Source organism: Lissotriton vulgaris, chromosome 12 (assembly GCF_964263255.1).
Source record: "Lissotriton vulgaris chromosome 12, aLisVul1.2, whole genome shotgun sequence".
NCBI lineage: Eukaryota > Metazoa > Chordata > Amphibia > Caudata > Salamandridae > Lissotriton > Lissotriton vulgaris.
The window spans coordinates 56874438-56893033 of NC_141700.1; the positions used below are offsets into that span (position 1 = coordinate 56874438).

General features: G+C 46.1%; 1 protein-coding gene across 2 annotated transcripts in view; it reads right to left on the reverse strand.

Annotated features, from left to right (window-relative positions):
- HDGFL2 (HDGF like 2) overlaps positions 1-18204 on the reverse strand; it is a 113437-nt gene extending 95233 nt beyond the window's left edge. Inside the window, exons 1-3 of one of the 2 annotated variants that reach the window (XM_086947064.1) lie at positions 17985-18163; positions 12378-12454; positions 12149-12287 (exon numbers count right to left, since the gene is read on the reverse strand). In XM_086947064.1, the coding sequence (XP_086803190.1) occupies positions 12149-12287; positions 12378-12454; positions 17985-18059 (291 nt within the window). In that variant the 5' untranslated portion in view covers positions 18060-18163. Of the gene's footprint in view, positions 1-12148; positions 12288-12377; positions 12455-17984 lie in introns of both variants that reach the window. The other variant, XM_086947065.1, reaches the window with a different exon arrangement.
- Between the last annotated feature and the right edge of the window lie 392 nt (positions 18205-18596).

The following is an 18596-nucleotide window of genomic DNA, read 5'->3' on the forward strand; positions in this document are numbered from 1 at the left end:
AACAACCTCACACAACATGCCCAAGAAGCAAACTGCTCCAATTTGAAACAAGAGATGCAAAGGCTCTACACAAAGGGACAAGGTATAGACGATTACAGTGGTTGCCAAACAATGTTGCACCGCCACAGATTTCGTTTGTTCATCTGCTTCGCTGCTGCAATAAATAAGTTTTTGTAGTCTTCTGTACTATGCAGTCATCACTTGGAAATTCTAAATTAATTTTTTGATCTATTGTATAGCTGCCAAGGTTTCAGATTGTTATGTGTGACATTTTGATAATTTCAGTGACATTTCAACAACTATTAGTGATACTTTCTCACAAGCAAAATGAAGAGGAGGGACACATACAAATATCAGAAATAACACCCATTTGACCATGAAAAAAATCCAAAAAGAACTTTGTGGCTCTCACCCACACAGATGTAGCCTATGGTTAAGTTTAAAGTTATCGAGCAGGTTTAATGAACTCAACCTTATATGCAACGGCCTTTAACTGACTGGGATGTGACCAGTTGCATGGAAGAATTGTACTTTTAAATTCAACTTAACACTCAAAATTATGAAGTCACATGGATCACTGTAAAATAAATGTCTCTGCCACATCTGCTGAAAGTATTACTTCCAACCTCTGCAACGTGGGCTGCTGCCTCTGCGGGACGCTTCTCCGACAGGGGTTGTTTAATGAGAAGTATAATTAAATCACTGTAGCACTCTTATTTTGAAAAATATGCTCACCACGCCAGTCGCCTTTAGTCACTTCTCTTTTGCACGTTCCTCTATGTTGCCCTGTTCACATTGCTGTGGCCCTCAGTTTGAAGCAAACTTTCACGGCGGCAGCCTCGTACTTGTGAAAGGGTGGTGATGGTACTGAAATACGCAATATGTTTGGTTTGTTCATATAGTTTATTGGGGTCTGAATGCTTACAGGGGTAAGATCAATGTTAACGGCTTGGGCCAACGTTTTTAACTAAAAAGTTTATTCCACCGTGCTGCCAGAAAACACCATCAGCCGCTCTGTACGGGCACTCCAACAGAAACGCGCAGATTGGGCCTTGGCAAACCTGCCGCCAGCCAATCAGCTGTTAAGTCCAGGCTCCGGTCTCCGAAAAGCAGGTTGTTAGAAGCAGAAATGGAACACAGACGAAGTGACAAATGGGAACGGTCTTTCAATCTAGGCGGACAGCAAGGCTCCCTGTCAAGCTGGTGGTGTGTTATATTTGATATCCCCGAACACTGGGTGCCTCCTGCTGTCCAAGAACTGACCACCTCACTGTGCTAAGGAGCCTCTGCCGCCAGTGGTGTCAGAGCGAAGTGCAAGTGAGTGGACACACTCGGCCCGTGGGAGAGCATAGCGGAGCAGCACCCCTAGGTTGACTGCTCCCTCAGAAATTAAATTGCTGCATAACAAGTGGCAAGTGTTTCTTTATGACCACAAATACCGCAGATGAGCTCAATATGGCACTTACTTATGATGCAGGCGCCGCGGCCCAGAGGGATGGGGTCGGGTCAGGCAAGGCTGACTGAAGCACGCACACATATACGCACACATATCCCAACCGGCCGCTGGATTTATTATTTTAAAAGTCACTGACACACAGTACCAGCCAGTGCAAGTAACTCAGGACTCAATGGTATGCATCACAAGTCAGCCGGCCGTGGACATTTGACAGCTGAGCGGCACTATATTGCATTTTAGTGTGGTGATGCGGACCACCACACTGAAATGTGTTCGACTAACACCTGATCCATGGTACTTGGCAGGACGGTCATGGCTCGGGCTATAAACGGCTTCGCTCAATTTACTGACCCAAGAAGCATTCAAAAGTTGAAACATCTGCTTTGACCTTGGGGACACAGGTTTAAAATTCAGATGAGTCACCTCAGCCTTTCAATCACTCGACAGTCGGTGAATCAGAGAAAAATCTTCAGTAAGAAAGTTTTAAATATAAATTCTTTTCTCTTTAAAAAAGTGGACACTTAAAGCAATTTCTGAGTTCTGCAATATTAGCCTATTGAAGTAGGAACAAGTTTGGCAAGCAGGTACAGTACATTACCATAGAAGGCCAATCTCCAGGAGTTATGGTGAGTGGTTGTCAAGGTACAAAGCAGCACCAACACCCCAGCGGCACAAGGGCGGCCGGTGCAAATATGTATTGTGAGCCCAATGCATTTCATTGGAGATCGGTCGCTGTCAAGAGTCTGCAGGCGCTGGCTGAAGGGCCAGTTGGGCTTAACCAGCAAGTTCTTCACCAATACACAAGGACGACGGTTGCAGAGGTACACATATGCGTCGGGGCTTTCCTTACCGGAGCAGTTGTGGTAGAGGGAGTCCAAGAGAAGCGAAACCACAATGGACTCGAGGACTGAGGGGCCTGGTTGACACCAGTGGCCAACATCAACAAGGGCTGGAGGAGACGGTGCTGTGGTAGCTTCGGGTGTCCAGTTTTGATTGTGCCGGAGTCCTCAGTCTCTTCTCCTTTGGAGTTTCTTCAGCACAGGTCCACTGTTAAAGGGAGGTTTGGGGCCTTTTTTGAAGGCAGACAGTCCTCCCAAGTTTCTGGAGGCAACATCTCCACTTTGCCGCAGTTTTCGGCGAGGGATGTAGACAGGCTGGCAGGGTTGGTACCAGATAAGCTGCTGCTCTACTCCGATCTGCTTTTACGACTTTTCAGGGTCCTCCCTCTTCTTAGGTCAACACAATATGCTTCTCTGGTGCCAGAGGCTCTTCTAAATACTGAAATTAAGTGTCTTAGTGTAGTGTAGCGTAGTAGCCAATGGGATACTAACTCTTGGGGCCACTACGCCTCCTATAAAACCACTTGCAATGGAAAGTGGGAATAACCCAGTCCCAGAATTCCTAAGTATTCCATCACAAAGATGGCTACTTCTGAAAAATCGTGTCCACCTCGCAGTAGCCCACCTTAGGGGTGTACTAGCCTGGAAGTGGCACATATATCTGACTAGCTAATATTCATGCTAGTCCAGCTGCCAAGAGAGCTCTGGAAGGGGGGGCATCACTTTCTCTCCTGTGAGGGGAGTCAGGTTAGCATTCCAAAGGAGGCAGCTTCTACGACAACCCAAAGAGGCTAATCAGCGGGTTGTCCTGTAGGAGGGGGTGTTACACCATCTTCCCAGATAGGCTTTCATTCTGGGTCTCCTGAGAGCAAACAATCTCACCCTAGGAAGTTGGAAGTGTCTCATGTGACAGGCTGGCAGAATCCAGTCAGCAAGCACACCAGAGACTGGTAGGTTTTGAGGGGGAACCTCCAAGATGCCCTCTCGGTGCATGCATTGATAAATCCAACACTGGCATCAGTGGGGTTTCACCAATATGAGATGTTTGCTACCAAACATTCCTAATTTCAGTGAAGCAATCATGTAGCTGGAGAACTCGTTTTTGCCAGTGTCCAGCATGTTTTAAAGTGGCTTCCCTAGTCACTTGTAGACTCAGCCTGCAATAGCAATCCTGCATGTGCTTAGGGAGGGTTGCCAAAGGGTGGCACAATTCGTGCTGCAGCCCTTGGGGCCCTCTTTAGTACTTCAGGCATAATTTACTAGGGACTTACAGAGGGTGCTAAATGTTCTGCCAATTGTGGGGAACAATTGTACATTTTTAAGGAAATAACTCTTACCGGGGACCTGGTTAGCAGGAACTCAGGACATTTCAATCCAAGATACACATAATACCAGGCAAAAAAAAGGGGGGTTGGAGGGGTAGTGAAACAAAAACCTTGTTTCCTACAAGTCTTCACAAGAAAAGGCTTTACTGCAACATTAGGAGCGCATGACAGGAATACAATGGCATCTGCACAAGCAATGGTCGACTTAGCTACTTGTCAATACCTCAAGTTAGAACAATTGCCAACAGGTATAAAGCATGTTCTATTGTGTCCAGTAGGTGGTTTTAAGGCTGTTGCTGTGTTCACAGTCATTCATTAGCCACATAATCCGGTTGCTTTTCTGTCTTGATGCAGAAGACTAGCAGGGCTTCTTTCCTGACCTCAATTAAATGTTGCGATCTTTCTGATCTCCTTCTGTACAGTCCAAGCGCCCAGCATAGAATGCCCTAGATCATCAGCAGGTGGTCATTCCCGGGACCCCAGCTCCATGTGCATTAATGCACATTCTCCAAGTTACAGAGACAAAGTGCACTCTAACAGAACTGACAAGTCAGAAGGTCTGACGTACTCTGTATACAACACCAAATTTTACTTGTATTACCAACTGTGCATTTCCTTACAAAGAGTGACAAAAAGAAGCTCAAATTAATTATCTCATTACAACTCAATTGTCCTAGTGAAGTCCACTGATCTGAAGCAAGGTGGAAAAAATATGGGTCGCATTTGACAGGGGCCTGCAACATTTATAAGGGGATTAATATTTAAATAAACAGGCCTCCTTCTGCAAGCAATGGGCAGAGCTCAGCAGCCTCAATTGCCAGGAGTGCAGGTTGTTAGTCGCAGTGGCCAATTAAGAGCAAATCCTCAACTGTAAGCATGCAACCTCTGTCTCTCTCTGCAACCACCTCTACCATGCAAACGCATCACTAACTACTGGAGATTGCTCCTGATCGCTGAGCCCCCTCAGCTCCATCATAAATTCTTCACACAAAAAATCTGCCTTAGTAGTCTCACCCCAGTCTTGTTTCACTGGTCTATCTTCAATAATTCTGCAGAGGTTTCTGGTTATCATCCTTCCTTATTAAATTAAGGGCCAGTCGTACCATTTTCAGGTCATATCGCAGATACAATTCTTGCACAGTATCTGTGAGGAAATCAAGAATGTTGTTTTGTGCTGTGATGGATGTACTAATCAGACACATAACCAAAATTACATTCAGGAGGATTCACAGAGTACAGGGTCCATTGAAATTCATGAGAGGTGGGTGCTATTTGAAGAACCCCTCAAAATCCTTGGATGGAGGCCTGCTAGGAACAGAAGCTCTCCTTCCACACATTACCAAAATGTTAATATTACAGCCCCTATACCTAAAAGGAACAAGGGAGGCAATTAGAAGAGTAAAAAATGAGCAAAGCAAAAGTCCCCTAGACCACTGTCCCTTCTTGTTGATCACTGCCCTGGTGAGAACAGCCAACAGTCACAAAGATGAAGCAATCCATCAAGCACATTCTCCACTGTGCAGATGGATACCATGACCATTTAAAATGTTGATGTCTATACAATTATGTGCAGTAGCAATTGCCTTCGCAACCCATGGTTATACTTCATTCCAATTCACCAGGGGTTTTGCAGGGTGTAGGGGTCAGGTTTCTTGCATCACCAGCCCGCTTGCTACTATACGACCACAGAGTTGAACACAGAGACATGACTAGTAATAGATCTTATCTCACCTGTTTTTTCAGGCTTTCTGTACAACAGTCCAAAACACGAGCTTCATCAAATAGATAATTTTTTTGTGTGGTCTACTGCAGGTAACGTTATTTTGTGGCACAGTGAACACAAATAATTTTCCTTAACCTAACTGAACAAACTCTAGCACTTGCTTGGCCAGTGGGGGGGGGGGGGGGGGGGAAATATGTGGAGGGGCGAAAGGGAAGGTCCTCCTATAGAAAGACAAACTGATCAAAGAAGAAGTATGGCCACTGTTCAGAGCATGCTAGCCTGCATTCTCTTGTCATGTAAATACCTACTGTAAGGCGTTAGACGCCCCTTAAGGTACGATTAACACTACAGTGAAAAAATAAAATAAAAAAAAGCTGTAGAAGTAAAGTAAGCCAGTGATTGGCTCAGCAACATCAGTAAGTCTTGTACCATTAAAGGCATTATTTTACACTATTCGTAATCTTTAACAACATGGTAGTATAGCATCCTGTGTTTTTGGATCAACCGCCTCAATACACTGCCCTGGAGCAGTAGTACACAACTGTGAAGGGAAGGAGGGTATCTACTCCACCCCTAACTAATCACAAAGGCTCATGGCTTGTGCTCTAGCTGGCTAGCTGCATCACCACCGGCAACCAAAAGAATTAGAACATTTCAAAATTTGCAGATCATTTCAGACCTTTGATCATACTTCACCCCCACCGCCCCCCACCCAAAATGTCAAACACACAGACACTGATGATAAAAGTATTCCTCGTGGTCTAAAAAGCAGCATAACCTGTGAAAAAACATGCACTTTTACGGCCAATCTTGATTTTTCTTTCACTCTTTTTTTGGCTGCATCTTAGACTTTGGCTTCCTTTCCGATAAGTCACCCTGGAATTATCTCCCTGTTCCTGCTGGGCTTTATTTGTCGTTGCAGAAGGTGGGCTTCCTCCACTTGAAGTAGGCAAAGGTGGTTTGAAGACACGAATCACAGCTTCTTTTGTGAATTCTGCAAACATCTGGTAGGTGAAGTAATCTCAACTCCATTCAACAAATTACCATTTCTGTGATTCCATGACAACCCGTAGGTTGAGTTCCACCATGTGCAAACTCACCTATAAGCATAGTGCAGGTCTATTTTTCTGTTGCACATCTTATAATGATGGTGCTGTTGCTCTGAAATATTACTAAGTTGAGGAGGAACACTTTGTTCGCTAATGGCATGCATCCCAGACATCAAGCTTCAACTTGCTTGCCAGTTTTATTCCATTGGTCATCATCATGGGACCCCAAAGTATAGACGTCCCTTTCCTCAGGACACTGGATGCAATCTTCCTATAGCTTACAACACACAAATACAAAGGTGTGTGACCATCACATACTGCAGACACAAGGATAGCCTGCAACGCAAACTTTTATCCCATCCCACCAGACATCAATTCCCACGCTAAGGATCAGCTGTATCAAAACAAGGCTACTTGTTGGTAAGAGGTTTCTTGCAAAATTGTGCCAAGTACCCGGACAGTGTTAATGATCCTCTTGATCAGGTCCTACGAGTGGTCATAAATACATTCATGTATGTGCCTACAATAGCACCTTAAGCTGATGCAAATTCAAACTGCATGTATCCACATCACTCAGATTTCCAAATCTGCTTTCCTTTGTTCAAGTGTGGACCTCTTCGTATGGTCCTTTTTTTTTTCTTACACCCTAAGTGACTAAGAAACTGTGTACATTGAGAGAAAAGCGGTGGAAAAAATGGAACACAAACACAGAACTAGGACTTTTGGGCGTATAAAACAATAGCCACCAGTCTAAGTAGCACCGAGCAAGAAAATGTCCCCCGCCCCAGTGCATATTGAAAAATGTGACTGGGGTTCAGTGGACACCTAAAGGCCAGATGTCACAGCACCTGCCGCACTAGTAATAGCTACATCGTTGAGCAGGCTGGCTTTGCCTTGGAGCAGAGCTCCTAGTATTCATTAGTTTGTTATGTGCACTAGCACGTCAAACTACACATGTACTCAAAAACATAATTAACTCTGCACCAAAAATTCGGTCAGAGGTAAACACATTACAACTTATAAAAATGCACACTGAACACATATGGAAAAACACATTGCTTTGAAGCGATGAAATGCAGCTGACCGCATCTGCACTGCCTATATACAAAATTTTCATTGACACTCATTTCCTCTTCCCAACGCTGTGAACTGCTTGGCTGGTTCTATTTTCATTTCTGTGCCGGGACGTGGCGCTCACATGAGAATGACTCAATCAGTCTTCCCAACCCACATAATACACAACAGGGTTATATACAGAAAGGCTCACTAGTCTGTTGCTCTTCAACACTGGTTCAACATTACCTCCTGCCACAATACTTATGACAGGAATCGTTGTAAATTTTCTGGTAGAGCCATCTAAAATTCAAGCATTATTTTGCAAACATTGTTCATTTTACAGGTGGGTACTATTGGATATCATTTGGTCAAGCAGGTGTGATGGACCTTAAAGGATATGCTCCACAAACCATTGATGAATGGTTAGGGTTGTGACTGTGTCAATTTGGTGGAAACTGAGCCAATTTGCAGCATGGAGGGAAAATTGGGGCATGTGTCTACTGACAAGGAAATGCAGGCATTTAGGACTCTGAGGAAATCCAGATCAGAGGGAAAGAGGCAGACATGTTTAACCTCATAAAACATAACTTTAGTAGAAAAAAAAGAGATAACTACAGTATTGTTCCAGAGATCATCACAGAAAGAAAATGTTCAGAAGCACAACATAGTAAGAAGGTTTAAATATTGCTATGATTACACATCACCGTCCCTGTTGAGATTGGAAGCATACGGACATCCACAATGTCCAGTATAGTAGCTTTGCTACTAGGCTCTGAATAGCCCTGTTGCCTGCAGACTCCAGTACTGATTAGGTCTAGAGCACCCAACACTAATCAAGCACTAGACATGCAATGAAACATCAACCAGAAAAAAACACAAGTCTTAAAAGATACAAGAGAAAATATACAAATTTTGCAGAAGAGCAAGAGAAGCCCAAAAGCAAAAGGGAGATCATTGTGTGCACTAAGAATAAAGAGACGAGATAAGAAGTAGTGAAATAAGTGAGGCTGTAATAGGTTGATGTTTAACAGTGGTGAACTTTTAAAAAGGCATGTCTACCAAGGTTTTGCAATACAAAAAAATAAACATTTCCCATTTGAATGCACTTAAAATCGGGAATAGAGAAATGGAATAAAGTGTTTTTGGGATGGAGGGGAAAAAAAAGCACGCATTTACAATGCAATGGTCTTGGCAATATTATAGGTAGAGCTATTGGCATTGCTCATTTTTTTTGTATCCCTAAATAAATGGCATTGTCATTTATATTGGCAATATCTTAATTGCTTGCATATGCGAGACCTATTGCATTAGCAGAGAGAGAGTGAGGTAGTGAGATAGAGAGAGAGTGAGGTAGAGAGAGCGAGGTAGTGAGAGACCGAGAGAGTGAGGTAGTGGGAGACCGAGAGAATGAGGTAGTGAGGTAGAGGGATGTTCTGAGGTAGTGAGATAGAAACAGAGAGTGATGTTGTGATGTAGTGACATAGAGAGAGAGTGAAGTTGTGGGGTAGTGAGATAGAGAGTGAGGTAGGGAGAGAGTTCCACTTTGTGGGGCTCATCAAATATCGGTTACATTTTAAGATTCGAATTACTATTCCATCCTGGATGATCCGTACCTTACAGCGAGTATTTCAGGCTCAAGATCCAGAAAGCACCCCCTCAAATGTCCGCCCTAAGATTGATGACCCCCTCTCACAACCCTGGAGGCAGATGCGGCCGAGCAGGGTGGAACCAGGGGGAGCGGGCCTAGGAGCAGGGAGATTAAACAGGGGGAGGGAGGCCGTGCACGGAGAAAGGAGAGTGCGTGGAGAGGGAGAGATACGCGAGGGGGGAAAGAGGAGAGAAATGATGAGGGAAGTATGGGCAAGGGCGAGGCGAAAGGCAGAAGAGAGGAGGGTGTGGCGCAACGGCCAGAGCTCCCGACTTTGGAGCTGGGGAACCAGCTTGGCGTCTGCACAACATATGTGATTCTGGACAAATCACTTAATCTCCACCATCTACGGCGCTGAGAAGAGGCAGATGCGGCCGGGCAGGGTGGAACCAGGGGGAGCGGGCCTAGGAGCAGGGAGAATAAACAGGGGGAGGGAGGGCCATGCAACGGAGAAAGGAGAGCACGTGGAGAGAGAGAGATACGCGAGGTAGAAAAGGAGAGAAATGATGAGGGAAGTAAGGGCATGGGCGAAAGGCAGAAGAGAGGAGGATGTGGCGCATCCCATTCACGTTGTTTTGATTAAGTTTGCCCTAGTGGTGGTTTCTCCGGCCTCCCTGCCCTGCACCGACAGCTGCTGCCTGCTGGGATAAGATACATCAATATTTCACTATGGCGGTTGCTAATCGGGTACAAAATACAGACTTTAGGATCCGGTTTTTATTTCAATAGGACAGCTAATAATCGTGCATAGAACGCTAATTATAGGATTCCATATCCTATTTCTATTTCATCATGGCAGTTGCTAATCGGGCATAGAACAACAACTAAAGGATCCCACGTCCTATCTCTACTTTAATCGCCACTCTAGCGGACCAGAAACCCGTCATGTAGCTAAGACGCGAGGGACCTTTAATAAAAACGGGGATGTTTCTCCTGCCGTTCGTGGATGCAATTTACAGGCCGGCTGTTCAGAATATGGCAAACTTGTTAATATAAAGGTTGGTGCAAAGAAATGGTTGAGCCATTTTACTGTCTGGAAGATGTATACATAAACCATATGCCTGGTTAATGTACTCAATTCCTTACATGTATATCTTAATTGGGGATAGCCGGGATGCACAGAAAACAGCAACACGAGAGGGGACAGAAGGAGGGGGCAAGGCTCGGACTGACTCCGCCTTCTGCACGGGTCTTCCAGCTCCGCATCTCGTGCAGAGGGTCACATTGCGGGTCGCCGGGATGCACAGAAAACAGCAACAGGAGAGGGGACGAAGGAGGGGGCAAGGGGGGACACAGACACAAGGACACAAGCACAACGAGGAACGGTTTACCTTCACTGCGGGTGACAAAAAAATGGCGGCCGCAAGCTTACGAATTTTTCGGAATCAGGGGCGTGGTTTTGTGGTTTTGAGTGACAAACTACATCACTGTCTAAAGAACAGCAAAAACTTACGCCCCCGAATCCAAAAGAAATTAGAGTGACGCATCTCTCCTCCAATGGCTGGCCTCCGTTTAGGAAGCCAGCCAAAGGAGGAGAGACGGGGCAGGGAGGCGGGTTAAACCGCACTACTAAGAAACATTAAATCTCCGACCCCAGACTGCGCAAGCGCAGCCTTTAGGTCCTCGACCTAAAAAGAACAGTAAGGCCCACTTAAAAATGATAGGAGTAGACATTAAATGTCAAAGACCAGGTATTTGCTGGGGTCCACCTTAGTTGCACAGGCTCAAGTGATCCAGTGTCTGAGGAGGGCAGCCGGAAGACATTGCGAACTGCATTTCCTACGGTTGGGTGAGATGTTGGTATAGAGGCAGGGGTCTCTGCGTATGAGGATCACCAACTGCGCAACCTACAGCATGAGCCGATTTTCGAAGTAATGGGTCTTTCATTAACACTGCTGAAAACAGATATTCTCAACTGTAGTCAGGCAAAAGCAACTGACCTCTCATAGCGAGAGCACATTAATCACAGAACCCATGACAAGGCTAGTTGAGGGGGAAAAATTATAGGGGAGGGTGTACTCAAATCACAAACCTGCCAAATAAGACTGATGATGCATTTTCCAATAAATCACATAATTCAAATGGGCAGAATATTAATGGTGCCCAACACATTATGGCAAATGAAACAAGCTAGCACTGCACCGATTATGTCATCAAGTGCCATGCATTGACCCAGAAATTGCTTAGCATATTCCACATGAGCATACAATCATGAACATTAGTTCAACTAGCAAAAAGGAGCCATGCTTCTAAAGGCCTATGTACAAGTTGTAATGTCTATAACTTAGTGCATACGCTGCATACAGTGCAGCTCAGGAACAGGGCAGAAACCACCTCTCCCCGATTCTGAACTGTGTTGTCTTGAGCTCAGGCAATAACATGTTAAGACTCAGTTATGCTTATGTGGTTTAGAAGCAGTGTGCCTTAAAAACTGCCCCAGGGCAGTGGCGAGAGCACAAGGGATGGTACGTAAGAAGCTACAATTGAGCAGGTTTAAGATTTTGCACAGTGGCCAGCAGGGAATACCCACAAGGAAAGCACAAAGGTGCAGCTTTGAGACTGACACTTCCTAGGTTCTCCAGCGAATGTTCTAGAGTGCTTAAAAGGAGTGTGAAGAACTTAAATGGCGACTACCCATCAACAAAATACAGGAACTTTCTTTGAGGCAATTGTGGAATCTGACCAGGAGCACATGTGTATGCACAGGGAACTATTAACGCATAAAAGTAGTATTCTTGACACAAGACAAGAGCAATGTGGGGAAAATAAACAATTAGCAATGACCAATTACTGAAAACAAGGCTTAGACTAGCCTGAGTGACATCTAAGGTCCTCTGGGTAAATGCTAATTTGGAATGGATGTATGAAGATTCCCACAACGGAAAGCTTAGAGTTAGAACAGATTAATAAGATCACTCACCCAAGAAGTAGCTGAATATGGTGTGAACATACTAAGACTAAAACACAGCAATAGAAGTAGCTTAGCTGGGGGTTGGGAGGAGATCTCCAATTAGCACATGGACCATCACATTGACACTAAAGAGATACTCACTTGGGGAAGTGTGTAGCTTGCATGGGGGTTATTCTGAATTTCCCAAAGGCCCTCGTTAAAGCCTTTCCTCTTGGTGGGTTTGCCATATTTGTCTTTATACTTGTCATACAGGAAGAGGTCCTTGGGTGGTATGAAGGCTCTGCGAGAACGGAAGCAAAGGGGAGGAATTAAAAGCAATACAACAGCAGGAATACAACTCCGTCTGGGGTACTGATAGGACAAAACTTACGTTTCGTGAGTACCAAAGAAGAAGATTGGGTACTTGTTTGGAGGAGGTTTCACTGCCCCGTCAGCAACGTCATCAATCTAAAAAGAGAAAAGGAAAAAAACTGCCAATTTTGATACAAGAAATTAAAGACAGAAAGTGAATTATTCCAAATGTTTTAGATAATGCAACTTAAAAACAAGGACGTAAAATTAAACTAAAGCAATGCTGTGGATGTAAAGTATTTTGCCTCTCTTCAGCAACACCTTCCGAATTAGTCCTTGACATGCAAGGGACATCCAATTCTATTCCCAGGTAAAATATGGGAAAACAAAAAATAGGATCACGATGACTAGACGGTTTAGAAACAACAGCTTATGAAAATAAGCAAGAATAGAACAAGTCTGGCTTGAACAATAAGCCTGATTTGCCCAACAAAAGGAGCATATCAGGTCCAGCCAGTTTCATGTTCTTTCTTTTGAGTGGCAATACATGCCATGAAAAGCGGCTTCACATTGATTGTGAACAGAGCGGTGCAAACAAAGGGCCCTATCGAGGAAGCTCACTGTGTAAATTGAAGTTTCCTCCTGTAGAATTACTTCTACATTTCAGTAAATTGGCAACTTGCAGAAATTCCATAAGCAACCCTGGAGTAGTTAGTATTCCAGGAAATCTAGACAGTCAAAGATTTCCAATGCGTAATACTGGGTGAAAAACGGCCTTCCTCTCCCTGTGTGCTGTCACACAAGCATTTTTTCCCACACTGCTAATAAACTCAAGTATGTTTCTCACCATGCCCACCCTGGAAAAAGCATACTCCTGCATTGATCAAGAGTACATTTCTCATGCAATTTCAGGAATGAAAATTACAAATGTGTGGATTTTCACCTCTATCAACAGAGTGGCTCAACCACAAGCGCCTACAATCCAGCTCCCAACCCAAGTTTGGGTATATATAGGTTCTTCCATATTAATGGAACTTCTGTAGTGGAACTTACACCATAAACAGTGTAAATGCCACAAACCCTGCTTTTCTGATTCGAGGTTGGCTTCTTCATTCAGTGATCAGGTTGTGCATTTAAGTTGAATCCAGAACATACCAGCGTAAGTTACAAAAGATTTGGGTAGGAATGCTACTCAGCCAGCCTAGGGCAGGAGTATTGCTGGTTTGTTTTCCTCATCTTCAGCCAAAGATTCTGAATTTCAAATTTCTGCATCACAACAGCCCCTGCAACTGAGTGATGCAACCTTTCTTTCAACATGCACATACTTCTAAAAAAATATTGGCCAATAACAGAAAAACCATCCCCACATTAACATCCCCCAGCAGTGCCTTAGAAATAGGGCACTGCGAGTTTCTATCGGATGTACTGTTTCAATGCTGAGAGTGGTGCTGCAAGCGCAGCAAATGCAGGGCTGTGGGAAAGTACTAAGACCACCTCCTATGACTGGCTTACCACAACTATTGAGTGCATAGGTGCCAACTCTCCCAAATCAATCAAACTCTTGCTACACAACAGTTTTCAACGAGTCCTGAAAACCAAAGTTCTATGAAACCACCTGACTTTCCAAGTTATTCATTAATGATCTGCCCTCTTCAGCCCCATAGGTTTATAAACATGAAGCTTCCACGGAATTGGAAACCATGTTTTTAAAATGATACATTGCCCAACCAAATGGTTATGTGCCAATAGTCTTCTTCAAATACAAGTTTATCCTCAAGCTCTGGCAGGTCTCGGAGATTCTTCTGATTAATTTCCTTATACTGCATATTTCCACCTCTGATTCAAGAGCAATATCCTAACTCCATAATACGCCAGCTTCCAGTACACCATCTGCCCACGTCCCATCTCAAGACTAATCAACCAGGAGTCTACAATCCACCACCAGATAACTTCTAACTCAGTCTATACTACACTTCATAACCAAAAGGCTTGCGAGTTTTGGCTCCATCACATTGACAGAAAGCCCCTAATGGTAGCTTTAGGCATCTTTTAAAACGTCTTCGCTCTTTATATCCCCTTCGTATCAACTATAGTAAACTATCTGCTGGAGGTAGCTAGCCCAGTGAAGTGTGCATTGTAAGCATTATCTGTCAATTATGGACCCATCCACAGGCACATCAGTCATGACACTGCTGCAATAGGAAGAATCCAGGTCAGGTCCTACCCAAACCAGAACACAAGCAACCCAAGACCAGTTGTATGCTACTTGGGGCTCTTCAGTCGTGCGTCGCTTGCTTCCAGTAACACAGTGAGCACACCAGATTTTCAAGATAACCACAGGTCATGTATTCACCATATTGAAACTTGTTTTAGGAACATACTGAACACACAGCATGGTCTGGCCTTACAATGGTACCCCTGCTCTATATCTACCACCAGCATGGCTTCAAGTGTTCCTATCCTCAATGTATATAGTTTCTGCAGCATTCTCTTCCACACAAAGTGCACACCACACCATATTTCACCTTCACTTTTGTTCTAAGGTGTCAGTATGCTCTCATCAATGTTCTAGTGCTGAATCTAACCTCCTACAGCCTCAGCATCTCACTGAACTATTTCTCTACCACCAGCTTCTCCCGTGCAACTAATGCAGTTCACTGCAATATACATATGCTACTTTCTGATCCTAGAGTCACGGCGTGCCCATTTCAATCACATTATAGATGATTGACCTCCACAGAGTCCCCTTTGGACATTCTCCACAAATGCCCTGTCATACATGTATACCACAGGCGACCTGGTCCTGTCAGCCACACATGCCACAGGAACGTACACCGCCACAGGAACTCTGGTCCTCGGTCATCCATTTATACCAGTGGGAGGTGCCCCGATTCCATACATCCACATACGCCACGGGGAGGTGTCCCGGTCGCCCATTATCCATATACTTCACAGGATAACGGGTGCCCTGTACCTCCCTCATGTACATACAATGTAGGTGCCTTTGGTTATCCCTGTACTACACAAGTGCCCTGGGGTCCTTCCTGGTCCATACACTACACAAGAGCCCTAGGGTCCTTCCTGGTCCATATACTACACAGGTCCCCCCCCCCATCATCCATACACACACTCCACAGGTGCCCTGGTCCCCATCATCAATACACACACACATACTCCACATGTGCCCTGGTCCCCATCATCAATACACACGCACATACTCCACAGGTGCCCTGGTCCCCCCTCATCCACACACACATTAGCCACAGGTGCCCTGGTTCCCCATCATCCACACACATATACTCCACAGGTGCTCTGGTCCCCCATCATTCACAAAAACACACATATTCCACAGATGCCCTGGTCCCCCATCATCCACACACACACACATACTCCACAGGTGCCCTGGTCCCCCATCATCCACACACATACTCCACAGGTGCCCTGGTCCCCCATCATCCACACACATACGTACTCCACAGGTGCCCTGGTCCCCCATCATCCCCACACATACATACTCCACAGGTGCCCTGGTCCCCCATCATCCACACACATACATACATACTCCACAGGTGCCCTGGTCCCCCATCATCCACACACATACATACATACATACTCCACAGGTGCCCTGGTCCCCCATCATCCACACACATACATACATACTCCACAGGTGCCCTGGTCCCCCATCATCCACACACATACATACATCCTCCACAGGTGCCCTGGTCCCCCATCATCCACACACATACATACTCCACAGGTGCCCTGGTCCCCCATCATCCACACACATACATACATACATACTCCACAGGTGCCCTGGTCCCCCATCATCCACACACATACATACATACTCACATACTCCACAGGTGCCCTGGTCCCCCATCATCCACACACATACATACATACTCCACAGGTGCCCTGGTCCCCCATCATCCACACACATACATACATACTCCACAGGTGCCCTGGTCCCCCATCCACACACATACATACAAACTACCCAGGTCCCCCATCATCCACACACATACAAACTACCCATTCGAGACTGCGACCGGGAAGAAACGAGATGTGAAGATCGTTGAAGGTGAATAAATATCACTGCAACAGGATGTGAATTTGGGCATCTGAATCACGTTTTCCACACAAAACAGCATTTGCAGAGAAATGAATATTTCATTTTAAAACAAGGATCCCTTCCGTTAAAAAACCTGAAGACCTCATTGATAAAGCCCCGGAACACATAATCCATGACGCAATTTTGATAATTATTCGCCCTGAAGAAGTCCTTTGGACGAAACGTGTTGGCTACTTGTGTGTGAAGATTTGGAATAAAAACAAGAAAGAAAACTCCACGGCTTATTGATATCATTTGATTAATATTGCTACTACATACTGTATGGTGTGCTGAACCATTGTGTTGAAACATACACCACAGGTGCCCTGGTCCCCCGTCATCTACACACACACATACATACTCCACAGGTGCACTGGTCCCCCATCATCCACACACACATACATACTCAACAGATTCCATGGTCCCCCATGATTCATAAAAACACACACATACTCCACAGGTGCCCTGGTCCCCCATCATCCACACACACATACACATACTCCACGGGTGCCCTGGTCCCCCATCATCCACAAAAACACACACATACTCCACAGGTGCCATGGTCCCCCATCATCCACACACACACACATACATACTCCACAGGTGCCCTGGTCCCCCATCATCCACACACACACACATACACATACTCCACGGGTGCCCTGGTCCCCCATCATCCACAAAAACACACACATACTCCACAGGTGCTCTGGTCCCTCATCATCCACACACACACACTCCACATGTGCCCTGGTCCCCCATCATCCACACACACATACTCCACATGTGCCCTGGTCCCCCACCATCCACACACACACACATACATACTCCACAGGTGCTCTGGTCCCCCATCATCCACAAAAACACACATATACTCCACAGGTGCCATGGTCCCCCATCATCCACATACACATACTCCACAGGTGCCCTGGTCCCCCACCATCCACACACTCCACAGGTGCCCTGGTCCCCCATAATCCACACACACACATACTCGACAGGTGCCCTGGTCCCCCATAATCCACACACACACACACTCCACATGTGCCCTGGTCCCCCATCATCCACACACACAGATGACCTACCCACCCATCATTCACTCAGTCCCAAGTAGTTTCAGCAACTCATCTTCCTCTATCCTCCAGGCAGCCCACTCCGAATCAGCGTGCCACCTTTCCTAGATGCCCTACTCCATAACCCCACCCTCCCCTGGTCCAATCCCTCTACATGACCACTCCCCCCAAAGGTGACCACCGCCCCCATGGGGCACTCACTACAGGGGGGGTAAGCTTTCTCACTAATCCCTCCCTCCTGCTGCAGGTTTCCACTGCCCCAAGTGTCCTTCTCTCTCAGGCCCCGCCTCCTCCATGTGCCAATCCTCGGGCTCCCTCCACCTGCCCCACAGGTAGCTCATTCCACCCCTACCCCCCCGTCACCCGACCCCCTTCTTAAAAGACTCACGCAGCTGCCCCAAATAGACGACGGTTGAGGCGAAGCCTGCACCTCCCCGCCCCCTGCCGGAGCGGGATCACCGCAGCGTGCCCCGTGCAGCTCAACGCCCGGACCCCATCTACTCACCCTGGCGGGCCAGTGCGGGTAGCCCTTCATCTTGGCGAAGACCAGGTCTCCGGCCTTGAAGCTGTACTCCGTCATGGCGACACTCAAAGCGGGGTACAGGCAGAAGGAAAAGCCCAGGCCTCTGGCAAGCCCAGGCTGGAGCACTGGGACAGGCCTCTGCGCGCCGGAAGTCCCGCCCCCACCGCGACGCGCACACTGGCCCGACCCGCTGTCACTCCTGGCGACTGGAGTTCCCGACCATCGGAACAGCCAATGAGCGACGAGGCGGGAGCCGAGGCTGCCCTCTGATTGGTTACAGCCTCTGAGCTAGGCTCGTGGTATAAATATACAAGAAGGCGCTGAGGGTGGTGTGCGAAAGAGAAGGAGGGGGCCTGGGGCAACAAGGGGGAAGGGCCGGAGGATTAAACAGGCTAGAAGGAGGAAATAATACTGAGAGGGGGCATTGGGGTGCTCGGGAGACAAGAGGAAAATCTCAAGGGCAAAAGCTTTTACTGTACAGGGAAGATGTAGTTTTTTTGTGGCAAAACTGTGGGATAGAGTTGATGGGTAGAACTGCCATGCCCCTATTTTGACCTTCCATGAAACGTGTTGCTGAAAAAGGAGATACATTTT